The sequence below is a fragment of the Thamnophis sirtalis genome, unplaced genomic scaffold (assembly GCF_051295495.1).
Source record: "Thamnophis sirtalis isolate CommonGarterSnake01/CBP01778 unplaced genomic scaffold, rThaSir2_p1.2 scaffold_10, whole genome shotgun sequence".
In the NCBI taxonomy this organism is placed as follows: Eukaryota; Metazoa; Chordata; class Lepidosauria; order Squamata; family Natricidae; genus Thamnophis; species Thamnophis sirtalis.
In genome coordinates, this window is record NW_028261390.1 from 12,848,080 (window position 1) to 12,875,501 (window position 27,422).

General features: G+C 43.1%; 1 protein-coding gene across 3 annotated transcripts in view; it reads right to left on the bottom strand.

The window, feature by feature from the left end:
- FAM13A (family with sequence similarity 13 member A) overlaps window positions 1–27,422 on the bottom strand; it is a 161,113-nt gene that overhangs the window by 55,642 nt on the left and 78,049 nt on the right. The window contains exons 1-2 of one of the 3 annotated variants that reach the window (XM_087724103.1): window positions 22,739–23,114; window positions 7,354–7,395 (exon numbers count right to left, since the gene is read on the bottom strand). In XM_087724103.1, coding sequence (XP_087580229.1) covers window positions 7,354–7,395; window positions 22,739–22,767 — 71 coding nt within the window. In that variant the 5' untranslated portion in view covers window positions 22,768–23,114. Of the gene's footprint in view, window positions 1–7,353; window positions 7,396–22,738; window positions 23,130–27,422 lie in introns of those variants that run through there. The other 2 variants (XM_087724101.1, XM_087724102.1) reach the window with 2 other exon arrangements.

Sequence of the window (27,422 nt, forward strand, 5' to 3'; positions counted from 1 at the left end):
GTAACAAGATGTCTCAAGTCTGTACTGTTTTTTCTCTTATACTATTTCTCCAGTCTAAAATGCATCCTTCTGAAAAGAGATTTTGTCAGGGAATTGTGCAGCTGGTGTCCAAATTAAGTCAGAGACACAAACATGTAGTTTTATATAAATATATTTTACATCTAAATATACACCAAACAAAATTGTCAGGCAAACAGCAGCAGCATCAGATAAAACTCGCGGCGTCACGTTGCCGTCATGAGACGTTTCACATTTTCCCCCTTTGCGGAGCTGGGTTGGGTGTGGCGCGAGTGTGACGCACTCGGCTCACCAGTTTGACACCCCTGAGGTAAATCACAGAGCATACAGGACACAGAGAAGAAAAAAGACAGGAAAGAAAGGGAAACTCCCCCCTCCACACCCACAGCAACCAATCACAGCACAGATTACCTCACGCAGGAGCCGGTAGTCAACCAATCAACCATAACTATGTGTTCTGGCTCACTGCTCAACCCCACTGTTCCAACTACTAAATTTAAATATCTTAACAAGCTTCATTTCAAAATAACCTGTTTCTTTCCAGCAAGAAATAAACCTAGGGCTCATATTAGTAATGTCTTATGTAATTGACACACTATCTTTCTGATGTAGTTCCAAGGCGGATTACTTTTAAAACAGTAAATATACAAAATGCAAAATAAGAAACAAGATTCAACCTTCTTGATAACCTCTGAAACAGAGTAATAGCTGCTATGTATTGAGATACTGGCAACAGATTGTCACTTTCATCACTTTTTCTCTCTCTTTTGGATCCTTCTACTTCTCATGGTAAAGATATTGGAAGGAGACATTTCCACGGAGTCCTTGCTAGAGTTGAAGAGTGCGGTTTAAATTGCATAACAAGTAAATAAACTTTTCAGTGCCCTCAGAAAAACATACCTGATATCTGCTATCAAATGTCTTCAAAGAAAAAACAAAACAAGAAAGTCCACTTGCCTCTTGAAAAAGCACCTTTGGCATAACCATGAGCTGGAAGACTGAGAGAATCTCCAGAGACTTCCATTTGCATCATTTCATTTTTCCAACCCTCTAAAATGCGATTCCCACAACACTAACTCAAGCTTTTTCTGCCTGCAATCTGGGGATGTGGCATTTCAGGCGTTGCGGTAGTTAGGAAGACCAAGGAAATAACAGCGGAGATTTCAAGAAGGCCCCTCATTGTAGTCTCGGGTTAACTACAGATGGTTCTCTTATGTACAACCACCATTGAGCCCCAACTATCCGTTGCTAAGCAAGACGGCTGTTAAGTGAGTTTTGCCTCGTTTTACCCCGTCTTGCCCACAGTTGTTAAGTTGCTTACGTGAGTGGAGTCGCAAACGCCTGTGACGCACACGGTGATGCTCGTATGAATGGACCGCAAGTGTCCCCGTGAGTGTGACTGCATCCCCAGTGATGTTCGCGCAAGGGACTGTGCACGCAAGCACATGTGTGCGGAGACTGGCCAGCTATTCAAACGGTTCGGTGACCAATAGGCCCTGGCCCACTAGTGGATTGCTGCCCACAGGTTGTGGTCCCCTGATTTAATAGGACAAGAAGGGCAGGACAAGAAGCAACGGTTGGAAACTGGTCAAGGAGAGAAGCAACTTAGAACTGAGGAGAAATTTCCTGACAGAACAATTAATCAGTGGAACAACTTGTCACCAGAAGTTGTGAATGCTCCAACAATGGAAGTTTTTAAGGAGAGATTGGAGAACCATTTGTCTGAAACGGTATAGGGTTTCCTGCCTAAGCAGGGGGTTGGACTAGAAGATCTCCAAGGTCCCTTCCAACTCTGTTATTCTGTTCTGTTCTAAATGTATTACCATAGTGATAACCTTCTACCTGGTGGGCTTTCTGGCCTGATTCAACAAATTCATGGAGAATCAGAACACCAATGGCTACTATTCAATATTACTGTACTATCTATTACCGGGATGATGAACCTATGGCACGCCTGCCGGAAGTGGAACACAGAGCCATTTCTCTGGGCATGTGGCGCTGTCATCAGTTGCTCTTCTGGGTTCTGGTGTGCTGGCCAGCTGGTCTTCACACCTGTAGGTGCGCCAGAAACCAAAAGAGCAGCCACCCGGTGCGCATGTGTGCTCTGGGAAGATGATCTTCCGGTTTCCAGAAGTGCCAAAAATGTTCTCATACGCTCCTGTTTCAGCAGTCGGTGCCGAAGGGGTTAGCCAATACTGATCTATTATCTCTGGATAGGAGAGCGTGTGTCTGGATAACACCCCTTGCAAAGGAACATGTGGTGAAGAATGTTACTGAAGCCGACGTCCAGCTTGTGAATTTTTAGTTGGATAATTGTCTGGGATCTAGCCAGCATTTTTCCTCATAAACAAGAAATGGTTGCATCAAAGGACTCACCTCTATGTTATTTAAACAATTCCTTTGGCATTGGATGGATTAATAAAAATTAACCCATTGCCAAATTCTACCTGTCCCATTGCCATAAAATATCTGTGCGAAGAGCAACACCGAATACAACTTTTCTTCAGCCTGACATTTTATCAGGGCAAGCAAAACATATTTTTTACCTGGGCTCCACCTGGATTAAATTCATACTCTATTGGCACTTGACGTTCATGTTCTGTTTTGAAATATGCCGTGTTTACCTAATCAATGTGGTGCCAGCAGTGTCCACCTGATCACGTGAAAGGCAAGGCACAGAACATTTTTCATACACAAATATTGAAGTTGCTTCTGGTAGACAGCTCCAAGCACAAATAAATCATCCTTCTTCCACTGTTAGCCATAGGTAGAATTATAATTCATGCCAGCAGAGAGGGCCTTCTTTGGGATTTTGTTGGTCAAAGAATTCTGACAACTGGGATACAGAAGAGGACGCCTTCTCTTACCCTCCAACGTAAGATTTGCCCTCACCCTCCTATCCTGCCACAAGAGTCGGAAAACCTGACTTTGTGGTTGGTTTGGGAGTCCAATGTTGGAGTATTATACGGGAGATGGCTGCTGCATTGGTAGCAGATGCCACCTGCCTTCCGTGCTCATTGCTCTTCACCTATCCATTTTTTTGTTATCATATTGGTGTATCGTTGTGCTCCTTTTCATGGCTTGTTTTATTGCTCGATTATTTTACTTTTGTTCAGTTTACACTCTTTTCATTTCTTCCTTTTTATTGTTGTAAGCCAGGGGGTGTCAAACTGGCAGCCCACGGGCCGGATGCGTCATATGCAGGCCACGCCCACTTCAGCTTCGTGAAGGGAAAAAACATCGGGATACGTCACATGATGGCAACATGATGCAGCGAGTTTGACACCGGTGTTGTAAGCTGCCTAGAGTAGCCCTGAAGATAGGCAAATAAATTTACATTTAACAAATGCACTTTTCATGTTATAACTTTCCATGTGACATTGCAGTTTGCTGTGTCCATATCCTACTGTCTTATGACTGTAGCAGAATCCTTAATATACGGTAGTACTCTTCAGTCTTTAAGATGTAAAACAACTACAATTAGTGGATCTTAATAAAATCGTTTGCAGTGGTGTCCTTTCTTCTGTCATGTATTTTATTTTTTTAATCATTCTTATTAGGTAAAAATAGTACACTTCCCCAAATGTTGTATCTAACAGGATTAATAAAGGAAATATAATTGCATTTTTGCATTACTGCAATGTTTCTAATGAGGGGTTGGTTTCCTGTCACTGTTTTTCTATGGTGATTATTGAAACACAATTTCTTTTTTGAAAGTTACCATAACAGCAGGGGTGCAATTCAGCTGGTTCTATCCGGTTCTATCCAGTGGCGGGATACAATCGGTATGCCCCAGTATGGGCATACTGGTGCCTGCTGGGAGCACCAGGTACCGTTCCGGTACGGTGCTCCAGAGGGCCCACCCACCCACCCGCTCTCCTTACCTCTATTTGAGCCAACTGGGGCATTTGCGCATGCACACAGGGTGTATGGCACCTGCGCGATGCTCTGCCAAGCAGCTGGAGCGTTGCGGGCAGTGGGTACACATGCGCGCGCTGGGCACATGGTGGACGCCCGGCCCCATTGCAGCGTACCAGTCGCAACACGAGCTGGAACCCACCACTGGGGTGAACCAGTAGCAGTGGCTGCAGGAGGCTCTGCCCACCCGTCTGGGCATCATCATGTCCCATTTTTGACACTCTGTGCATGCGTGGAAAGTCTAAATGTGACTGCGCACGCTTCGCTATCGGTTTGCGAATGTAAGTTGATTTCACCCCTGCACAACAGGTATATAGAACTATATAAGCCATGATATCAATATATCCAAGCTGAAGAAGCATGTATATTGGTACTTCATGTAAGAAAAAAGTTTAAAGCATTTTTAAGGGATGCTTAACATGGACAATCCTGTGCTATCATACTGCCCACTGAAAATGCTGTTATAAGTGCCTCTCTGTAATGTGCTCACTTATCCTATTCAGCATGCCCATTATAAAATGTCTCTGCAAAGATTGCATTTTGCAATTTTGGGATGGACTGTTATGACCTTCTCAAAAAGCATTTCCAAGCAATGCAGGGGATACCCAGGAGAATTAATCTTTAGGACTAATGTAACCCAGATACCATCTTGTCACAGAAGACTTCACTGAAGGATCTGCTTGCTCTTTGACTGAGTGACGTTCTTATTAACAGTTTCAGTCTGTTGTCATAAAGGGACAAACTAACTCAGGAGCTGGAAAAAAAGCAGGACAGCATTCTCCAGCGTGTTGGGCTACCATTATCTCATTCGAGCATGGCCAAAGAGTTGTTGGAGTTACAGTTTCAGTTCAGTTTCACTTTATTTGTATGCCGCCCTTTTCCCTGGGGGGACTCAGGGCGGCTCACAGTTCAAAGGGGGGGGGAAGGACAAACAATTTACAACATAAAGGCACTACATCATTTAAGGACTCAACAGTCATACAATTCGAGTAGGGGTTAGAGTCTTTAACCCCAGGCCAGCCGGGACAGCCAGATTTTAAGGGTGGCGCGGAAGGTCTGGAGGGTGGTGAGGGTCCGGATCTCCACGGGGAGTTCGTTCCAGAGGGTCGGAGCAGCCACCGAGAAGGCTCTCCTCCGGGTAGTTGCCAGTCTACACTGGCTGGCTGATGGAATTCGGAGGAGGCTTAATCTATGCGATCTTATCGGTCTAGTGGAGGTAATTGGCAGTAGGCGGTCTCTCAAGTAGAGAGTCCGAACATCTGGAATGGGTTTGCTGAGGAAGACTGCAAGAGGCCAACCACGCGGTTGGCTAACAGGAAGGCTTCAATCAGGTTTAATTCCATAAACAACCAGGCATGGTGTAGCTGAGCACTTGACTGGAAGAGGAAGACATGAAACTGGGAGGGAAAATCTGCAGATTTGTGAAAAGTATGTACAGCTCCAGTCTCTTAAATTTGGCTCGATAATTTAATTAGCTGAAAGGTTCTTGTCTGGTGAGATCCATACCGTCTCGACAAGGGTAGAGAAAAATGCAAGCAAATCTAAATCTAAAAGGAATTCCAAAGGAGGCAAATTTGCAGCCGTACTGTACTTAATAGTGTTGTTTACTCAGCGTGTTTGGGTGGGGAACAAGGGAATACAACAGGAACACTTTCAAGCCCTTGTGCTCCTCAAAATCTCTGCAACATTTGCAGCACAGATTTTACAAGGGAAGGGGGGAGAATATATACACAATGTTCCCGCTAATTGGCAAGCTTGAGGCATTGTGAGGTCCTTGGAATCCGGACAAGTCTCTACTGCATCCACCCAGTACGTTACATAACTGTCTGCTCTCAATCACTGTACTTTGTGTACTGCATAAGTTGCAGCCCACATCCTTCATATGTTTACATTCGTTGCTCTGTTGTTATATCACACAAATAAAGTCTACAGTGAGTTGGATTTGGGCGTCAGGAAGTAAGGGGAACAAAGGAAAATAAACAGCTGCCGGGCACTGTGGTTATCTGGAATGCAAAGGTTTACAAGACCACCAGGTGACAGGGAAAGCAACTTGCTTTTTGCTGCCATCTATAGGTCAGCTGCTTTTTTGCAAGCCAGAACAGCAGCTCTAAACAAAACAGATGCTAGCACAAGAAATACCCAAGCCATTCCTCTTTAATTTTTGTAATGAGGTTACAAAGGCAAAGGCTGGAAATCCCTTAAATATGAACATCCACTTCTCATCACAAGAACATAAAAGGGGTGAAGTAAATCACTGGCCAGCCTTCATTCTCTCTTCCTGCCAAACTTATTCCTCCTAGCAATCTAGCCCAAAGCCACAGATTTCTATTCTTAAAAACACCAATAAGGGAATGAAGTCAAATTAAACTAAGATATTCTTATACAGTCCTTGTTGTTGTTAATTGTTTAGTCGTATCCGACCCATCATGACCCCATGGACAACATTCTTCCAGGCCTTCCTGTCCTCTCCTCTGGAGTCAGTGGTGGGTTCTGGCCGATACGGTTGTACCGGTAGTAGCCAGGAGCAGCTGACAGCGTACTGGTAGGGTGGCCGGTTTGGCCCACCTGGCTGCCCGTGTTTTATACCTGTTTTTAATGCAACCGACCAATTGCGCACATATAGCAATAGCAATAGCAGTACACTTATATACCGCTTCATAGGGCTTTCAGCCCTCTCTAAGCGGTTTACAGAGAGTCAGCATATTGCCCCCAATAACAATCCGGGTCCTCATTTTACCCACCTCGGAAGGATGGAAGGCTGAGTCAATCCTGAGCCGGTGAGATTTGAACCGCTGAACTGCTGATCTAGCAGTAGCCTGCAGTGCTGCATTTAACCACTGCGCCACCTCAGCTCAGTGTGCATCTGCGCAACCTCCGACAAGCAGCTGGGTGTCGCGGGGGTGGTATAGTGCTCATGCGTGTGCACAAACAGGATGCCCGGCCCTGTGAGCAGCGTACTGGTAGTGACGGGGAGAGGAACCCACCACTGTCTGGAGTCCATTTAAGCTCACACCTACAGCTTCGGTGATTCCATCCAGCCACCTCATTCTCTGTCGTCCCCTTCTTCTTTTGCCCTCAAGTTTTCCCAGCATCAGGCATTAAATAACAACCACCACCACCAGCATCAACCATTTCCACTGTGGTCCTATCAATAAACCGCTATGAAGAAACCAAAGTTTATTGCAGGGCAAATGCAGCTTTCATGTTGTGGGTGGATATCTATCTGTTGCAGATCTATAGTTTCTCTTAAGTCATTGTCTAGGAAGGAAATGTTTTTGGGCAAAACATTTGCAAATGGCTAGGAATTGTCCTCTGCAGTTTTTTCTCATGAATCAATCTTCCAAACACAATATAAATTTAATATCTCACACACACACACACACACACACACACACACACACATATACACACACATACCTCAGATAGAATGGTGATAAAGGCCTTTCATCCTCTTGGGAACTAAAAACAAAACAAAATATCTTTGTCAGTAGCATGTTCATTTCTATTTCTTTTTTTTTGCAAGCTAATTGGTACAACACAAACCAAATCAGAAGAAAGGAGGAGAGCCCAAAGATGCTGATTTGTGATATTAAAGCCAACAGCTTGTTAAGACAGAGGAGCAAATTAAACATTAAATTGTGTTCTTTAAGGTGGAACCTCAAATATCTGCAATGGAAGAACGGATGCTGAAATTAATGGAGCTGGCACAGATAGCAGAAGTGACTGCTTTCATTAAAAAGACTATTTTTGTCTAAATTTGTTTCTACTTGGAAACCACTTTCGAATTTTTAGCTCGAAACTGAAAGAACTGAAACTTTAACCCTGGGATTTTATGATTAGATTTGTTTATGATTACAGAAATACTGTGTGCTATGGTTTATTCCAGTTCAGGGTCACTGCATATTATATGAGATGGGTAACTTTCCTCCATCAATCTATATCTTAAAAATTGCAATTCCATTGCAAGGAAAATTATAAATGCTACCACATAAAGAAACCCACTGAGCTTAAAATGCTATTATTCAGCTGCTGACTGCGTTCAGGTATAATTTTTCTTTTATCTCTGCTCCAGTAACTACAATAACTTCTAAAGAGAGATGCTCTGTTTCATTTTTCCATCTCTATCTCCCGTATCAATCTGCTAGTAGTAAAAAAAAGAAATAGAGATACTTTATGATGGGCTATTTCCATTGTTGGCGATTTCTCTAGCCTTTGATGGATATGAGCTTTGCTGGTTTGTTCGACACTCAATGATTAGCCACAAGGACATCTTATCAATGCCCACGCCAAAACCTATTGAAATCAAGGAGATTCCTGCTATATAAATGGCTTGTTAACAAGCTGACTGCCTCTTCTGACAGAACTGTGAAAGTGATCCTAACACCTGCTACGAAAAAGTGAGTTTTTAAGGAACAACTTAAAGCAGCTGTCCACAGGCCTTCCTACAGTATAAGACCAACAACAGAAAAGAGATAGGAGACGCTTCATAGAAGATTTTTTTGATAGCTGAAGGTGCTGAATCTGGGGGGGGAAAATGCTCACAGAAAGATCGTTACTAGTGAGCTAAGTGTAAAGATTATATGCTGCAAAAATATTTTCAAGCCACATGTAAATGTTCATGGGTCAGTTTTGCCTTTACGGCTAAAGGTAAAAGTAAAGTTTTCCTCTGTCTGGTCGTATCTAACTCTAGGGACGGTGTTCATCTCTGCTTCTTAGCTGAGAGAGCCAGCATTCTCCGATGACACTTCCATGATCATGTGGCCAGCATGATAATACGCCAAGGTGTGCAGAACACTGTTACCTTCCCACTGAAATGGTACCTATTTATCTACTTGCATTTGCATGCTTTCGAACTGCTAGGTGGACAGGAGCTGCGCCGCATAACCAATGGTGAAATTCAATTTTTTTTACTAGTGGTTCTGTGGGCGTGGCTTTGTGGGTGTGGTATGGTTTTGTGGGTGTGGCAGGGGAAGGTTACTGCAAAATCCCCATTCCCTCTCCGTCCCACTAATCTGCTTTCCAGCTCCATTCTCCTGTTCAGGGCAACAAAAAAAGATCAGCTAGGAGGCAGCAGGGATGGGGCCAGCCTATTTGCCGGTTCTCCGAACTACTCAAAATTTCTGCTACTGATTCTCCACAACCGGTCAGAACTGGCTGAATACCACCTCTGCACGTAATGGGAACTCACCTTCTCATTAGGTGCTCGGGTATTGAACCCAAGATGTCAGTTTTCCAACTGACAAGCTCAGCATGTTTAACTACTGAACCGTCACGTCTCCTGTCATTACTGCTACAAGGATCCAAATCATACTTAACACTGGATTTCAAGTTGAAGATTTGCTTCCAGGACTTGTTACGGTTCAGACTATTTCACCTCTCGAGTTTGACATTCTGATACCCTAATGCTACAGCAAAGTAACTTCCCTTCATTTCTTCCAAGAAATCCTAAGGTTGTGTGTGAGCTTCTGGAACAGTTAAATATTGACTTAACTATAAGGGTGAATAATCCATATGGTCTACAAAAGACTTCTAAGGGCAGAAAGTTCAAAGCCTCCTCGCCAAGACCAAGGTTTAAAAAGGGATCTGCTACCAGATTCACATATTTGTACAGTTTCCGAAAGACTTTATGGACCATGACACCCTGATTAAATATTTGGGTACTGAAAAATCAATCGCTTTTGGTTGCTGTGCTATATTTAATTCTCTCTACTTTGACCTTAGATTAAAATACCCCAGATAAAAGTGATTTTCCAGGAACACAGAGAAAATAAAATAAATAAAAACACTACTGACAAGTGGCCATGAATTGTCCAAATTTCTACATGCAGAAAGGACACATCAGCTTGCAGATGGGAGGGAGGGAAACAACTGCCATTTTTGTTATTCCCCAGATGAACACAAACTTTGTGCAATCAGTTGTTTGCCAGATGTCCTGCTTCCTTATTTGCATCGATTCTTAAGACAAAACATTTAAAACTAAGATCGCCTCCTAGCAAGCTGAAGTAGCACATATCATTCATGCTATTGCACACATATAAACCATTTCTAGGCATCATCTGCACACCAAAACACAAACTACTTTCTTAGGTGTTAAGGTTGTCAGGATCTATGCTGTTTTTCCCTGTAGGCTTGAGCTGCACTTCCACTTTGCATATCAGGTTAAAAGCGAACGTGTTGATTTTAGCTTAATCTGAAGGCAAACTTTGTTTTGTTGATCTTATTTTCTCCTTATCAGCTGGATACCCTGGCAAACCTTTTTATAAAACCCTTTTTGCAAATGGATAATTTATTATGCCTGGGCTTTTCCAGAACGACTTAACAGTGAACATTTTCTGAATCCTATCATAGAGGATTTTAGCTGAACAAAAATGAAAGGGATTTTTGATTTAACGTTCAAAACACTTTTCAATTATGGGCTTATATAAGTTCTTCCCACTCCCATTTTTCTTAAAAAAAAAAAAAAAGACTTGCAAATGTAGAGTTGGTCCTTGACTTACAGCAATTCATTTAGTGACCGGCCAAAGTTACAACAGCGTTGAAAAAAGTGAGTTATGACCGTTTTTCACACTTAAAAACTTTGCAGCACCTCCCGTGGTCAAAATTTGGATGCTTAGCAACTGACTCACATTTATGATGGTTGCAGTGTCCCGAGTTCATGTGATCCTCTTTTGCGACCTTCTGACAAGCAAAATCAATGGGGAAGCCAGATTCACTTAACGACCACCTTACTAACTTATCAACTGCAGTGATTCACTTAGCAACTGTGGGAAGAAAAGCCGTAAAATGCGGCAAAGCTTACTTAACAAATGTCTCACTTAACAACAGACATTTTGGGCTCAATTGCGGTCATATGTTGAGAACTTCTTGTATTGTCATAACTCAAGGATGTACCAAATGTTTTAGAACAGTGTTTCTCAACCTTTAAGATGTGTGGACTTCAACTCCCAGAATCCCCCAGTCTACTAGCATTCTAAACATTGTTTCTGATGTCTATGGAGATTCTTGGTCATCCAGGTCATGGTTGACCCAAAGGTGCTTTTTCCAGAGCTGAAGAAGCTTCTTGTATGAGAAACAAAAGATCTTCAATGAAAAACCAGAAAGTCCAGTTGCCTCTTTAAAAAGGACCTTTGGGACATTGTTTCGGATGCTTCATTCTCCAGAGCAACTCAGAAAATCAAGGTATACCCTAGGGTATACTGCAGCTCTGGAGCCGCATGTGGCTCTTTCCTCCCTCTGCTGCGGCTCCGTCACCGGTCAGCACCACAATTTTGAGAGGAGCTTCCGTTGGGGGGGCAGGGGAGAGAAGCACAGTGCGCCAGGAGAAGACTCTATGGCAAGGGGAGGGTTTTCCAGTTGTCTCCACAATTGATAGGGCTTTTGGTTATGAGAGGTAGAAGAAAAAGTATGCCGCACTAAGAGGAGACTCTATGGTAGGGGAACTGAACTTCCGGTCAGCTCCAGAATTGAATAGAGGGCTTCTGGTTAGGACCTTTATGGCTCCTGGTGTTTTCTGTGGGAAATGGGTCCAAATGGCTCTTTGAGTGTTTAAGTTTACAGACCTCTGCCCGAGGGCCATGATGGTGAACCTATGGCACGTGTGCCGAAGTTAGCACACAGAGCCCTCTCTGTGGGCACGTGTGCTGTCACCAGCTGTGCTTCTGCTTTTTGGTCTTTGTGGGTGCCGGACCACCGGAAAGCGGCCTAAAAACTGCTGAAAATGCCCCCAAAATAAGCCACCCCCCAAAATAGCCTGGAAATGGCTGAAAAACAGCCTGAAAATGGCCCAAAAAATTGAATTGAGGAACAATTAGCCAGCAAAAACAGAGGAAGTCTGGACTTGACTTCTTAATACAATACAATACGATAGCAGAGTTGGGAGGGACCTTGGAGGTCTTCTAGTCCAACCCCCTGCCTAAGCAGGAAACACTATACCGTTTCAGACAAATGGCTATCCAACGTCTTCTTAAAGACTTCCAGTGTTGGGGCATTCACAACTTCTGGAGGCAAGTTGTTCCACTGATTAATTGTTCTAACTGTCAGGAAATTTCTCCTCAGTTCTAAGTTGCTTCTCTCCTTGATTAGTTTCCACCCATTGCTTCTTATTCTACAGTCAGGTGCCTTGGAGAATAGTTTGACTCCCTCTTCTTTGTGGCAGCCCCTGAGATATTGGAGCACTGCTAATATCTAATTATATTATTATTATTATTAATAATAATAATAATAATAATAATAATAACAACAATAATAACTAATATCAGAAGTACAATCAAAAGTTTGCAGACAAACATCTGCCTACAAACCCTGCTATGGGTACAAAAATGTCTTAACCCCATGTTTACGACTTTCTCCTCACAACTTACACTTGCACATTTATTTGTATCTGCTAATCCTGTTCCCAAGATAATATTGGAAGTAGAAGGTCACTCAGTTTAACCATTAGTTACTGGATAACTAGACTCCAAGTTATCTAAAAGGTCATAAAAAGCATTCTAATGAAGATAAATGCTTTATTTACGGGAGACCTCAAATCAACTCCTTTTTATCACAAGTCGGTGCTCCTAATGTGTTTATGTGGAGAGTGTTGGTTCAGCTTCTGTTGCTTTCCTGGAGAGACGGACGCTGCTATTCAGCTTCTAGCTTCATTTCTTAAAAGAATTACAACCCAAAGGAGAACTGTGGTAGACAACTTGGACAAGACACATCTGTTTATTATATGCAGTTTGGCAACCCTCCCTGGATGGGTAAGATAAAAAAAAAAAATGAGGTCAAAGGAAGGAATGACTGATGCTGTCTTTCAGCCGAGCTGCGCCCTTCTTTTGAATTCAACAGTAGCATGTTAATACAGACCCAACCTTACGTTGCATAAGAGAGTATGAGTTAGGTTACTAAGCAAGCCACAAATAGTTACCACAGAACTATTTCTAAAAAACTGGTTGAATGTCAACAGCCTATGGCTATAAGTACTTCAGGAAGAAAGCCAAGATTTTTCTTCAGCGTTGGCAAAAACAAAACAGAGCAACCCCACTCTGCTTCCTGACAATGCCGTGTTTCCCCCAAAATATGACCTACTCAGAAAGTAAGTCCTAGCTTGATTTTTACATGTGCACCCAATATAAGTCCTACCCCTCAAAATAAGCCCTAATGAAGACTCCGCCCACTCCAGGGTGCACCGGTAAAAATTAAGCTAGAGTGGGGAGGGGTGGATCTGCCCTACTACTCACTTTAGGATAGTTGCAGCCAGGCCTCGCAGACCTCGGCCCATTTCTTCTGCAGCCAGCAAGGCTTTCCCGAAGGCCTCTGTAGCCGATCGTGACCCGACAAATGCGCGCCGACAAAACCGCGCCCACTAAAGCGCACCGACAAAAGCGCGATTAGGGTTTTTAGGTTAGGATTAGGGTTAGGGTAGTTAATGTTGTTACCATTGTTTTCGATGGCGCGGTTTTGTCGGCGCGGTTTTGTCGGCGCGGTTTTGTCGGCGTGCTTTAGTGGGCGCGGTTTTGTCGGTGCGCATTTGTTGGGCGCGCATTTGTGGGTGAACCGTAGCCGATAACAGAGGTCTCTTATTAAAGAATTTCCTGAAAGCCTCTGATAGTGAAAAGTCCGGGGCGATGCACGCAAGTGAGGTGAATCAGTGGATGACTCCCCCGCCCCCCAATAAGACCTGCTGCCTTTTTTGGTGGCAAAAAAAGTATAAGATGGGGTCTTACTTTCGAGGAAACATGGTATGTATTCAAACTTGAGTGCTATTTTCAACAAGCCGTAGGTCTGAACAGACTCTGAAAACTATTCCTGTTGGGGTAATGGTGGTGGTTATTTCTTAAGGTAAAGGTTTCCCCTGACCAGTCATGTCTGACCCTTGGGAGTGGTGCTCATCTCTGTTTCTTAGCCAACAGATCCGAGAGTCTGAAGATGCTTCCGCGGTTATGTGACCAGAATGACTTATAGGCTAAGGTGCACGGAATGCCGTTAGCTCCCCACTGAAGTGGTACCTATTTATCCACTCGCATTTGTATGCTTTATAGATGCTGGGTCAGCAGGAGCTGCGGTGAGTAATGGGAACTCATCCTGTCATGCGGCATTCGGGTCTCGAACCTAGGATGTCAGCTTTCCAGCATCTTTAACAGCTTAGCCATCATGCCCCTCTTCATGGGTAACTTCTCAAAATAATTTTGTATTCACCCTAAGTGACCCAGTGAACTGTTTTTAAAACTATGTTTAAAAAAAAAACCATCTCTAAAGATTTGCCATACTTTCTGGAAAGGACAGTTTTGCTCGGTGGACTAGACCAGTGTTTCTCAACCTTGGCAACTTGAAGATGTCCGGACTTCAACTCCCAGAATTCCCCAGCCAGCATTCGCTGGCTGGGGAATTCTGGGAGTTGAAGTCCGGACATCTTCAAGTTGCCAAGGTTGAGAAACACTGGACTAGACTGTGCAATTAATATGTATAACTTTACATTCCTTAAGAATATATTTCATTTAATTCTATGTAACGTACCTCCAGAGAGACCGTCACGGAATTGTACCACATGCTACAAAGCTGTAGTCCCATCTCTAGCAGGTCACTGCTACTTTGCTACCTTAACTATTTGTTACAGATTTTGGATTAGATTTAATATATGAAGTAGTAATCTTATGCAAGTTGTTTAATTTTCACTAAAGACAGTGAAACTTCATTCTGGATGCTAGTCTCAGATTTTGAGAAATGAGTAGTGATTAGTATTGTCCTATAGTATTGTCCTATGGGACAATTGTCCTATGGGGGGGGGAAGCTTTGCAAAATGGTAAGTTTACTTTATTACTTAGCACTGCTTTTTTTGTCAAAAAGCACTTGAGCCTTGAACTTTCCAGCTGACAAGTTCAGAGTCTTCGACCACCCTGTTATATGGCATAGCTAATGAAATTATTTTTGAAATTCACGTTATTTTATCTTTATCATGCCATAAATTTCCATGCCATCCAAACATCAGATTATGAATGTTAGGTAAGCTCCCCGTTGGGAGAGCGAGTATGTTCAGCGAAGTGTTGTGAGAGTTGTGTTGGAGAATGCACAAACCAGCTTATAGAGACGCTGCAGTTTAAATAGGCTTTTACTTTCGTGGAAATAGAGGTATATCAGAGTCCATCAAACAGTCCAAGTCATACACGGATAAGACAGTCAGTCATCAACATCTTTCAGTTAAGGGATAATCCAAATAACATAGTCTAGTATCATATAATCAGTTCAGTACTCCAAGTTTGCTAGCAGTTGCAAAACTTACAATAGCTCACGGCACTCAGATCAGATCAGCCCAGCATCTAACAAACAGAGAGCTAACAGTCATTCTGGCTCCCTCTTATGGCCGATTGAGGAAAACAGCAACCAATCACATTTTACAGTATGATTTAAAGGAACAGGTACAAACATTGTTACATGATTTATATATTGCCAACCCAACTGTTAAAATTATATTCCTAACAGTGAACTTCAAGCTCTAAAAGTCTCTGCGTTCTCAGGGACACCTATGGTTTCATCCAAAACAAACAGCAGGCAGTGAAATAGAATTACAAATCCAGTTAACCCAACCCTCTTCCTTCCAAGATTATAGAAAGAAGAGTATTAGAATTAATAAATTAGAATTGTAAAATGGTCAGAGTCATTTGGCTGAAATGGGTGCCTATAAAATCAAATAAATAATGATGTAACTTGAGAGAGAAAGAGAGAGAGAGAGAGAGAGAGGGAGGGAGGGAGAGGGAGAGGGAGAGAGAGAGAGACTAAAATGTAATTGCATTTATAACTGTTGTGAAGGATATCAGAAGCCACTGCTTTGTAAAAGGTTTCAGGAATTATTATATAACAACAACAAAAAAAAAACCAGAGAAGTGAAGTTCAAAGTGCTTGTTATTGGGCTTATCTGGAAGAAACAGACATAAATAACAAATCTGCAATCCAGGTTAAAAACAAGTGACTATAATGACACCAGAAGACCAATTTCCTGTGTGGTCTGTATATACAGCACTTTTCTAAGTGAAGGGCCATTAAAGAACTGATGGGAGATTACATATCAGTTTAACTGGTCACAAGTCAAAAAATCAACTCCGTGACCAATACAGTCAGTGTAAAATGGGCCTGAAGCTATTTAGATTATCTTGTGTTCCAACTTAATTATTTGCAGGTGGCCATAAAAAAACCCTACTCGGTCACGTAGGCTGTTTCATCACGCTTGTGGGTTTGCTGACAGTTGCTAGAAGAATGCTGTTAGATGCTCTGGTGGACCACTCAGCTCCCAATGACTCCAATGAAACAAAACTTTAAGTGTAACAAACATTTGATGATTAGGGCCACAAGTAAACATTTTGGTTTGGCCTCAGTGACAAGCAATGACTTAAAATATTTTAAGCCATATCATGCAGGGGGGAAAGAGTCTTCCTCCGTGTGTGTGTGTGTGTGTGTGTGTGTGTGTGTGTGTGTGTGTGTGTGAGAGAGAGAGAGAGAGAGAGACAGAGAGAGAGAGAGACAGAGAGACAGAGACAGAGTGTGTGTTGTATGTGTGTGTGAGAGAGAGAGAGACAGAGACAGAGCAAGCATTAATGTTTTTAAAATGTGCTAAGCCAGGGCATATCCTACTATTATTATTTATTTTCTGCCTCTAAAACTTTTGGGAACTGTAAGGCATATTTTAGAAATGTACTTTGTTTTTCGGACTATAAGATGCACCGGAGTATAAGATGCATCAAGATTTTGAAGAGGTAAATTAAAAAACAAAAGTTTTTGCCCTTCCCGGCCCCCAGGAACATTCTGCAGGCCTCCCAAGTGGGGCATGTAGAGTTTGAAAGGCCTGCACAGTGGTCCTGGGGGCTGGGGAGGGCAAAAATGAGCAAAAAAGGTTTGTTTTTTGCTCATTTTTACCCAGGAGCACTTTACAGGCCTCCCGAACCCTCCGCGTGTCCATTTTTGCAAAAAACAGAATGCGCGGGGGCAGGATTTGGGGAGGCCAAAAGGCTGTATACAGTGTATAAGACGCACCTAGATTTTCAACCTTTTTTTCGGGGGGGGGGGAGGTGTGTCTTATACTCTGAAAAATATGTACTCACTCTGGGCTCACATATACAAAAAGGAGATAGAGAGGCCACCTCCAGCATAGGTGAAAGCTTTGATCTGCTGTGATAGGGAATATCAAATGGTGGGATCCAGAGGGTAGCAGCATATAAAACTTGCATTTATGCTTTCCATTGGCAACTTATACCAGATCACGTCTTCAATCACATCTCTATTGAATCCTACTTCTTTCTTCCATTCAGCTGACTCATTGAGTCATCTGTCTATACCTGGATGGCAACTTCCACCAACGCTAATATCATGGCTATTTGCCAGTTGGCTAAGGATGATGGGATGCAAGAAAAGCTCTGAAATGCTGAACAACCAATGGAAAAGGGCATATGCAATTGGAAGGAAAGGCCCCCCACTTTCAAATTGGGATTAACTAGATATATCTTAAGGCAGGGGTGTCAGATCCAGTCAGAGGGACTGTCCTGGAAAATGTAAGGGGCTGTCCCATGTTGCTTTGGCCCGGACAACCTGCTTTGGCTCTGTCTACCCAATGCAAAGAGGAAACATTCCAGCAGTTTGGGGGGTGGCGTCAAGCTGGCCATGCCCACCCAGCTGGCCACGCCCAGTGAGTGGCATCAAGCTAGCCATGCCCACCCAGCCACCCAAAGTCAACTACAGCCCTGATGTGGCCCTCAATGAAATTGAGTTTGACACCCAATGACTATATATGTATACTTTTTTGTTCTCTCTTTTAAAAAAAGGAGGAAGGATATATGTTAAAATTAAATATGTATATTGAAAAGGAATTATAAATACCATCAACATAAAATGGAGCTCGCTCAGAAGCTGAAATACACCAAGTAAATGAGATGAAGAGTGTCAAGTAGAGGAGAGAGGTAAGGGAAGAAGAGAGGGCAGGGGGGGAAGACGAGGAGAGAAAGGAGGAGTAGAAAGGGGAGAGAGGAAACGGAGAGAGGAAGGGGAAGTAGAGAAGAGAAGGGTGAAAGAGGGAAGAAAGGAGGTAGGGAGGGGGAGGAGAGAGGGAGAAGAAAGTGACAAATATGGTGTATGGAGAGCAGAAGAGCCAATAATTGTTTTTAGGAGTTGATGGTAAAATGAATTGATGTAAACATTTAATAACACAGTATGATGTTGGCTATGTAATAGTATAGATGTGGTTATATATTATGAAAATGAAAAAATAAAAAACTTTATATATATATATATATATATATATATATGTGTGTGTGTGTGTGTGTGTGTGTGTGTGTGTGTGTGTATGTATATATATATGTATATATATGTATATATACATACATACATACATACACATACATACATACACACACACACACATACACACACACACACACACACACACACACGATTTCTTTTACAACCCCCGGTATGCCCAAATATGGGAGGAAGATCACTACTTCCATTCTCTGTCCTTCGGCTTGCCACAAGAGACCATCCAGGCAGAAACCCAATATTTTTACTGTTGCCTTTTTGTTACATTTTGTTGTATTTGTGCTGATAAATAAATAAAGGGAGACTAGTATAGATCTATTTCAAGCTATTTAGCTCTCATCAGCTAGCCATACCCTTACTGGGATTTGAACCTGGGCTATATTACATACTAGGCAGACTTCTTAGCCATTAGGCCACAGGCTCTGGATGGTCTCTTGTGACGAGCCGAAGGACAGAGAATGGAAGTAGTGATCTTCCTCCCATATTTGGGCATACCGGGGGTTGTAAAAGAAATCTAATAGATACCTTTCACCCTGGCTTCGCTGATAACGGATAAGAGCCCTTTATTTATCTCCCTTTATTTATTTATCAGCACAAATATAACACACACACACACACATATATATAGTATTTGTTGCCTTTGTGACACTAAATTTGTGTGTGTGTGTGTGTGTGTGTGTGTGTGTGTCTTTATGTAAAAGAAATTGAGTTTGACACCTCTGTCTTAAGGGCGGAGGTGTGAAGGGGAAGATTGTAATATGACATAAGAGGTTAAGACCAAAACGTTTGATGGGACTTCCTTCAGGAAGTCCATTTTTACCCTACACAAGGAAATAATAAACCGGAGAGCTAGTTTGGTGCGATGGTAAAAGTGCAGGCCTAGAAACAAGGAGACAGTGAATTTTAATCTTGCTTTAAGCATCAAAGGCATCTGGGTGACTTTGGGCCAGTTACTCTCTCAGTGCAACCCATCTCACAAGGTTGTTGTGGGGTAAACAGAAGGACGAGGAAGGAGTGTTATGTATGTTTGCTGTGCTGAGTTACTTATAAAGTAATAAAGGCAGTATAAAAATATAATAAATACATGATAGTTCAATTCTATTGTATTAATGAATGATTAACCATTGGACCTAACTAATAATCATGACAACAAACACACTCTTTCATACACAGCAATCTGTTGGCGTTATAAAAGCAATTATGCTATGTTTACCACCATGAGTTTCAAAGCATAAGTAATGTTATAGCCAAGCCAAGTTTGATAAAAGAAAGAATATTTTCCTCGGAAGAAGAAAGGAGAAGAAACCATATGCTAAACTCTTTCTAGGCCTGTTTTGTCATAACAGCTTACTCCTTTTCTCATCAGTTCCTTAAGATAAATGATAAGGCTCTGGAGGATTTCAGAAGGGCACTATTCCAATGTGCAAACAGGGTGATTAAATGTTCTGCTATACAAAAGAATTCCCTTGCACAATGCACATAATTTTATCTACTTAAATTTATTAGCTGCTGGAATCTGCCAAGGAAAAGATTAAATCAGAAACCCTGAATATTAGTTTTCTGTGGGATAGATATTTCATTAAGTGAATTTTCACCTAATGTTTTAAAACACTTCTGTCTTGGTACTAGACCAGAAGTCTCCAAACTTAGCAACTTTCAGAGCGTGGACTTCAACTCCCAGAATTCCTCAGCCAGCCATGCTGAGGGCCATGCTCGAATTGAGGAATTCTGGGGGTTGACATCCATAGTTTTTAAAGGTGCTAAATTTGGAGACCCCTGCCACTAGGTCATAGATTCCTCCACTGCAGAGATCAAAAAGCTTCAGATATGGATGATCTTCAACATCCAGAACCACCAATGGGGAGGGGATGGCATGACCTAAAACAGTGTTGGCGAAACTTTTCGGCACAGAGTGGCGAAACTTTTCGGCACAGAGTGGCGAAACTTTTCGGCACAGAGTGGCGAAACTTTTCGGCACAGAGTGGCGAAACTTTTCGGCACAGAGTGGCGAAACTTTTTGGCACAGAGTGGCGAAACTTTTCGGCACAGAGTGCCAAATCGGGAGCCTACATGCGCGCTAGAAACCAGAAGAGCAGCCACCTAATGAGCATGCTCATGCCGCGCAGCTGCTCTTCCAGTTTCCGCATGCCACCTGGTCTTCTGGTTTCTGGCACACATGTGTGCACAAAGACCAGGTGGCTTGGTGCGCATGCGCACACTGGAAACCGGAAGAGCAGCTGCCCGGTGTGCATATGCATACTGGGAAGATGATCTTCCAGTTTCTCATGTGCACATGTGCACTGACCAGCTGGTCTGCACATGCACATGCACGCCAGAAACTGGAAGACCAGGTGGCACACTGGAAATTGGAAGAGCATCCGACTGGCACTCTAACGCACATTAAGACCAGCTGGCTCGTGCGCCAGAACCCAGAAGAGCAACATGCGACAGCTTGCATGCCCAGAAAGATGGCTCTGCGTGACACTTCCAGCATGCATGCCACAGGTTTGCCACCATGGACCTACAAGATCAACCTCATCTGAAAGGGGGCATAGCGAGAATTCAGATAAATTTGGGAGATCAATGGGTTTCTGACAGAAATCTGAACTATTCTGCACCGTACTTTCTCTCAGCTCAAATATAGTAAATGCCAAAGTTAACAGCAGTTAATAATAAACTAAAAGTTAATTTAAGAGAGTTTTAAGAGAAACATCCATTTACAAAACAAAACAGGAAGACTGCTTCTTGAACACATGGCACTCCCACTGACTTCTATGCTAAACATTTCACTGCAAAAAAAAAAGGCAAATGAAGATTTTTCAGCACAGAAAAGCTACTAGCGTATTTCATATATTTTGAAATAAGTTTTCAGCTGAAGGCTGATAAACAAGCACTTTGTGTACATTGGTCAGGATTGTCAAGCAATTAAAAAGAAAGATATGTTTTGCACAAACCAAAGTTATTCATTTAAAAAAAAACACCAACCAACCAAATTAATGCGATCAAAATGAAGGGGTTTTTTTTGTGGAGAATATGACTTTTGCAAAACAGAATCTGGTCTGTTGGTCAATCTCTGAATTTTTCTTACTGCTCTAAAGGAAAGGTACGCAAGCAATTTTTAATGTATTTTTTCTTACCCTAACATTCAAAAGCTCCAAAAATTATGTAAGAAGCAATATTAACATTACATCACTTTCTTCTTTTTTTCAGATTACAATCTTTATGTGTAATATTTAAAGAAGGCAAAGGATCATGCTCTAATAAGTATGCTTGTAAATTCAGCCTGGCCATCACGTTAAGCAATTATTAATGTGTTTACAAACTTGTAAACTATCTTTTAAACTACCTTTTTATATAGTTTACTATACTATATTCTATTTTGTACAAATTTTTACTCGCAATTTCAACTACACACAAGAGAAGAAAAAATTGTCTTAAGTTAAATAATCACAAATAACCTCAAGGCAACTTGGAGAAGGAACAGTTGGCAAGAAAGATCAACAGAGTAATATTTCATAGAGCAAACACTTGTTCCTAGCTGCCTGCTCCGCTTGCAGTATAATGTTACATCATAATAAATTGCACTCCACTCTTGGACATGTGTCCTGAACACTGCTTAATTAAAAGATAATTTATTTCTATCTAACTGTATCTAACCCCGAAGGAGAAAACATCTATAGGCTTGTGAAAAAAAAGAAGCAAAAAAAGGAGAAAAATGTGCATTCTTTGCTCCTTGTAAAAACTCTTTTTCTTCCCCAAGCTTAAAACTCCGTATTTAGATTCGTACAAATGCACATTAGTTCTACCTATAGTGACCTAGAATTAAGGTGAGCTTTCCTGACAGTGAGAACAATTAACCAGTGGAAGGGTTTTGCCTTCAGAAGTTGTGAGTGCTCCATCACTGGAGGCTTTTGAGAAGAGATTGGATGGACAGTCACTTGTCTGGAATGGTAGTGTCTCCTGCCTGAGCAGGGAGCTGGACTAGAAGACCTCCAAGGTCCCTTCCAGCACTGTCATTTTGTTATTCTGTAAAATATCATGTATATTTATTAATAGGAAAAGCCAAACACACGTATTTCTACAGTCCAGTAAACAAGACAGGAAATAAGAAGCAATCCAAACATCTGTAACAACAGCCTCAATCCAATATCACCTTGTTTTAGGAGCCAATTCCATTTAGCATACAGTAGTATAGGACTACGGTACACAATTAAACCAACACATCTAAACGACCAAAGATCAAGGGGACAGTTCATACAGAAAGGGACAGTTCGATCTCCCAACAAAATGTTGTTTTTTGGCCTGATAACGTATTTCAGAGTGGAAGAAGCTTCTCGTGGGAGAAGCAAAACGCCTTCAAAGAAAAACCAGAAAGTCCACTTGCCTCTTGGGGGGAAAAAAGCACCTTTGGGACCTTTTTTGTGTGTGTATTTTGCAGGCAGATTGGCGAGGGCTTTGCATTCACACCCGCCTTCAAAACGGACAGAAAACCCAAATAAGTTTAAGGATCCTTTTTTTTTACCTTTGCAGAGAGACGATCTCCAAAGCCATGCCGGAGAAAATGCACCGGGAGAGCGCGAGCGAGCTGGTACTTGGGAGCTTTTTGATTCCTTCCGCCTCTTGCAGCGGAGCTGGCTGCTTCTCCACCACGCCCCTCCGCACGATCGCCTTTGCCCGCAGGCACCAGCCGCCTGTCAAGACTTCCCTGCAAAGGAAAGCCAGCTGGCTTCGCCTTCCCGCTCCGTCAATCGGCTGCCAAGGTCTGGCCCGCACGCCTGGGGCCAAGCCTCGACTGGGCGGCTTGCCTTGCGCAGGAGCGCGGAGAGAGCGCCAGGTACCAGCCGGACAGCAGGAAGCTTCCCCCTTTTCTGGCCGCGGAGATACCACGCTCCCCCCCTCTTTCAACCCCGGCCTCCTGCAGTCAATTAGCTGCCGCAACCGGGGACAGCCGGTTCAGCCGATCCGCTCCCCCGAGTAACTTGAAACTTTTCCTTCGCCCGCTTGTCAGTGCGGCCAATCGTGGATTGGGGCGCCGGCGCTGGAGAGGGCAGGCGGGACGATCCTCCCCTTCCTCCGCCCCCCGTTTTTTTGGAGGCGTGGGGACTGCAGAAACCACCCTCTCCCCCCCGGGCACAGCCAGAGGGGTTGGATTTGCAACCAGGCGCCCGCTGCTATTTCCATCGGCCCTTCGTTTTAACCCGCGGCGCCTTTCTTGGGAGGGTTCAAGGAGGCGCGTGTGGATGTGTGTCACACACACACTTGTGGTGGGGCTATGAAACAGTTTGGCCCAAGGAGGGGCAATTAAGGGGTGATCTAAGTCCATCTCTCTTGTCCCCCCCCCACCGCCCGGCCTCCGAATCGTTAAGCACTCTGCCCCGCTCCCGAAATCGTGGGCAGGGGATTATGGTTACTGTAGTCCAGCCCACCCCTCCTATAAAACCTCCCTGCTTTCAGGAGGGCGCCGCAGCCATGCCCGGGGGAAAGAGGGCGTGATTATGCAACAGCAAAGAACCCGGGGCGCGGGGAACATAGAGTGATCAGGTTGGAAGGGACCTTTGAGGTCGTCTAGTCCAACCCGCTGCTCAGGCAGGAGACCCTAAAAAAGAAACAAACCCTTTTGTTCTAGGGTTCTGCCGTTTGTTCTGGACAAGGGCTTTCCTCGGTATGGGTAAATATATATATATCTTTGCTGCCCAAAAGAACCCATTCTGCCATGGGGAGGAAGCCGCAGACCACTGGCCCACCCAGCTGTGTTTGGATACAGGGGCGCCTGGGCGCATTGGGACTGCGGGCGGCTGGTCTGCCTATTGCATGGCACAAGGAGAGGGGAAAATCTCCTGCCCTCCTCCTGGAGATGATTGATTCAAATGAAAGAGGGAAGAAAATGGAAATCCCCCCCCCCCCAAAAAAAAAATATCCTGCCGCCTTGGGTCCAAAGTTCTTAGCTAGCCGCTTTGGGCCGAAGGAGGAGAGCATCCCACACGCTTCCCATTCATAGAGCCGTCTTTGCGCGCCGCGGGACTTTTGCCACAAGCCAATTGACATCACGTCAAGCACGTTGCTCTCATTCCCCGGCGGGGAGGAGGGAGAGAGGCCGGAGGAAGCAGACGTGATGAGGACACGCATCACACATAACAGCCTGTCCCCTTCGCCGCCTTCCAAGCAGTGCCTTAGGTATCAAGCGGGGCTCACGGTGAGGCGAGTTGCTGGAAAAGCCACATTTGAAACTTTCCAACTTTCCTCCCCTAGCAGATCAAAACTAGCTGGGTAAAGACAATTTAAAAAATAATAATCTAATTCATGATACAATCCAGCTGCACGCCCATATTAATAATAAACCACTCCATTACCTGTTGGTTTTAATGTGTTTTTCATTACTGGCGCTTTCCTTTTTTTGTATCCTTTTGCCATTAATTTTCTATGCAAATAGTGTGATCGTTTCTGGGTTTTGCAGAGGATGGCAAACAGAATAAGTAAACCCGAGATAAAAAAAATATCTAATAATATTTCACAAACCTAAATAAGAAGTTTAACATTCAAAAGTTGTAGATTTCTCGAACAAGCACATATACTCAAAAACAGGCCCTATTAATGGGTCAAATATTTTTTTATTTATGTATTAATTTTTATGCCACTTTTAATACTTTGTAAGTAACTCAAGGCTGACGCTCTACTCTTTCCTCCTATTTTCCTCACAGCAACAATCTGGTGAGGTGGGTTGGGCTGAGAGAGTGGCCCAAAGTCACCCAGTCTGTTGAAGGGGAACTAGAATTCAGTCTCCTGGTTTCTAGCCAACACCGACAATAGTCACTCTATTGTCTTTTGTGAAATGAGTTCACTACATGTATTTGAGCATTGGGAAAGAAGACATTTCTAGTGTAGGTTTAGATTCTGTGTTTGCCAACAGGAGGAAAACTCCAACCTTGTAGTCCTCGGTTGAAGCACCTAGAGGTTCAATGACGTTCTAAAACAGGGGTGTCGAACTCGGCTCGTGGAACCACCTTGGAAACAGTGAAAGATTGGCCCGCGGTGCAGGGGTGAGTTCTGGCTGGTGTTACTGCCAATTCACTCGTGGGTGCGCTTTGCACGCATTGGATGCATGCTGTGCACGCATGCACAGTTCAATATAAATTGTTCTGCGCATGCACAGAACTCCCCCATAAGATGTTGGCGGCGGCGACCGGGAACTGGTTCGGGGGCGTGGCCAGCCTGGGTTGCTGCCAGTTCTGCGGCCCAGGCTGGCATACCACTACCACCCCCACCCCCTCGGGGCTCCATTTTCACTGGCAGAGGGCTCAGGAGACCGTCATGATTGAAAACGGAGCTCGGGAGCCCGTTTTCACTGGCAGAGTGCTCAGGCTACCACAGGTGCCCCTGACAAGAGTGACGTCAAGCTGGCCTCACCCACCCTAGCCACGCCCACTCTGCCCCCTTCCACCCGAGATCAAACACAACCCTGATGCGGCCCTCAATGAATGAAGTTTGATACCCCTGCTTTTATAAGGATCAAATGACCAGCTGTCTGAAAGGAATATAAATCCTTCCGTTCCCCACTGTCCTGACCCAGCTGAAAAATCTCTTGGATGAGATTCAAAGAAAAAACAAGAAAGTCCAGTTGCCTCCTGAAAAAGCACCTTTGGGATAACGATGACCTGGATGACTGAGAATCTCTACAGTCTTTGTTCATTTAATGACCAGTCAGAGTTACAATGGCATTGAAAAAAGTGACTTATGATTATTTATCATAGCTAGCAACTGTTGCATCACCATGGTTATGTGACCAAAATTCAGATTCTTGGCCACTGACTCATATTTATGATGCTTGAAGTGCCCTGTGTTCACCTTTTTGTGACCTCCTGACAAGCAAAGTCAGATTCACTTTACAAACGGCCTTACTAATTTAACTGCAGAGATTCAATTTAACTGTGGCAAGGAAGGTCACAAAATGCGGCAAAATTCACTTAAGAAACATCTCGTTTAACAACATAAATTTTGGGCTCCATTAAAGGCCATAAGTCAAGGACTTCTTTGCCATTTGGTATGGGATAAATATGGGAAATGTGTAAAGGCTTACTTTTAGCTATCCCTTTCAGTAAATTATGTCCTCCTTAAGTCTAAGTTAGTGTGTTGTGCTTAGCAATGGTTTGTTCAACAATAGCTTAATAAATAATTCCGGACAAAATTCACTTAACAAACATCTCGCTTAGCAACATAAATTTTGGGCTCCATTAAAGGCCATAAGTCAAGGACTTCTTTGCCATTTGATACGGGATAAATATGGGAAATGACTTACTTTTAGCTATCCCTTTCAGTAAATTATTTCCTTCTTAAGTCTAAGTTTGTATTATGCTTAGCAACGGTTTGTTCAACAATAGCTTAATAAATAATTCCTGACAAAATTCACTTAACAAACATCTCGCTTAGCAACATAAATTTTGGGCTCCACTAAAGGCCATACGTCAAGGACTCCTTGACTTTGCCATTTGGTATGGGATAAATATGGGAAATGGGCAAAGGCTTCCTTTTAGCTATCCCTTTCAGTAAATTATTTCCTTCTTAAGTCTAAATTAGTGTGTCATGCTTTACAACGGTTTGTTCAACAATAGCTTAATAAATAATTCCTGACAATGGAGTCACATATACCACTAAACAAAATATTCCTGTCACAAGACACACATCCTGCTACACGATAAATCAGTCAACTGATCTCCAACCCTACTATGGCTCAGAAGACTGGGAAAATCCAGTGAGTCAATTATTATTTCTGCATGTGCATATCATCTCAGCAGTTGCTACATTTCCTTGCCTGCATCTTCAGTTTAAAACCTGCTCGTGAGATCTTGTAGGTCTACATGCATTCCTAGAAAAACTAAGATGCCATGTTTTGAAGGAGGAAAAGAAAGTGGAAGTGATCCACTAGGACCGACAGCCCAGATGGCAGATGCTGTCACATTAACGGGGGCCTTTCCCAAGAGTTTGAGAGTTCTACGAAGCTTAGGAAGCGTTCATATTTTCATATTATTTAACCCCCTAAAATATACGTAGCCCTTGATTTACAACCATAATTGATACCTAAAGTATGATTATAAGTCAGGGTGGACGTTAAGGAGATTTACCATGTGGGCCTGACTGATTTTACGACATTTTTGCGGCAGTTATTAAGCAAATGCTGCCGTCATTATGCAAACATTGCGGTCATTAAATAA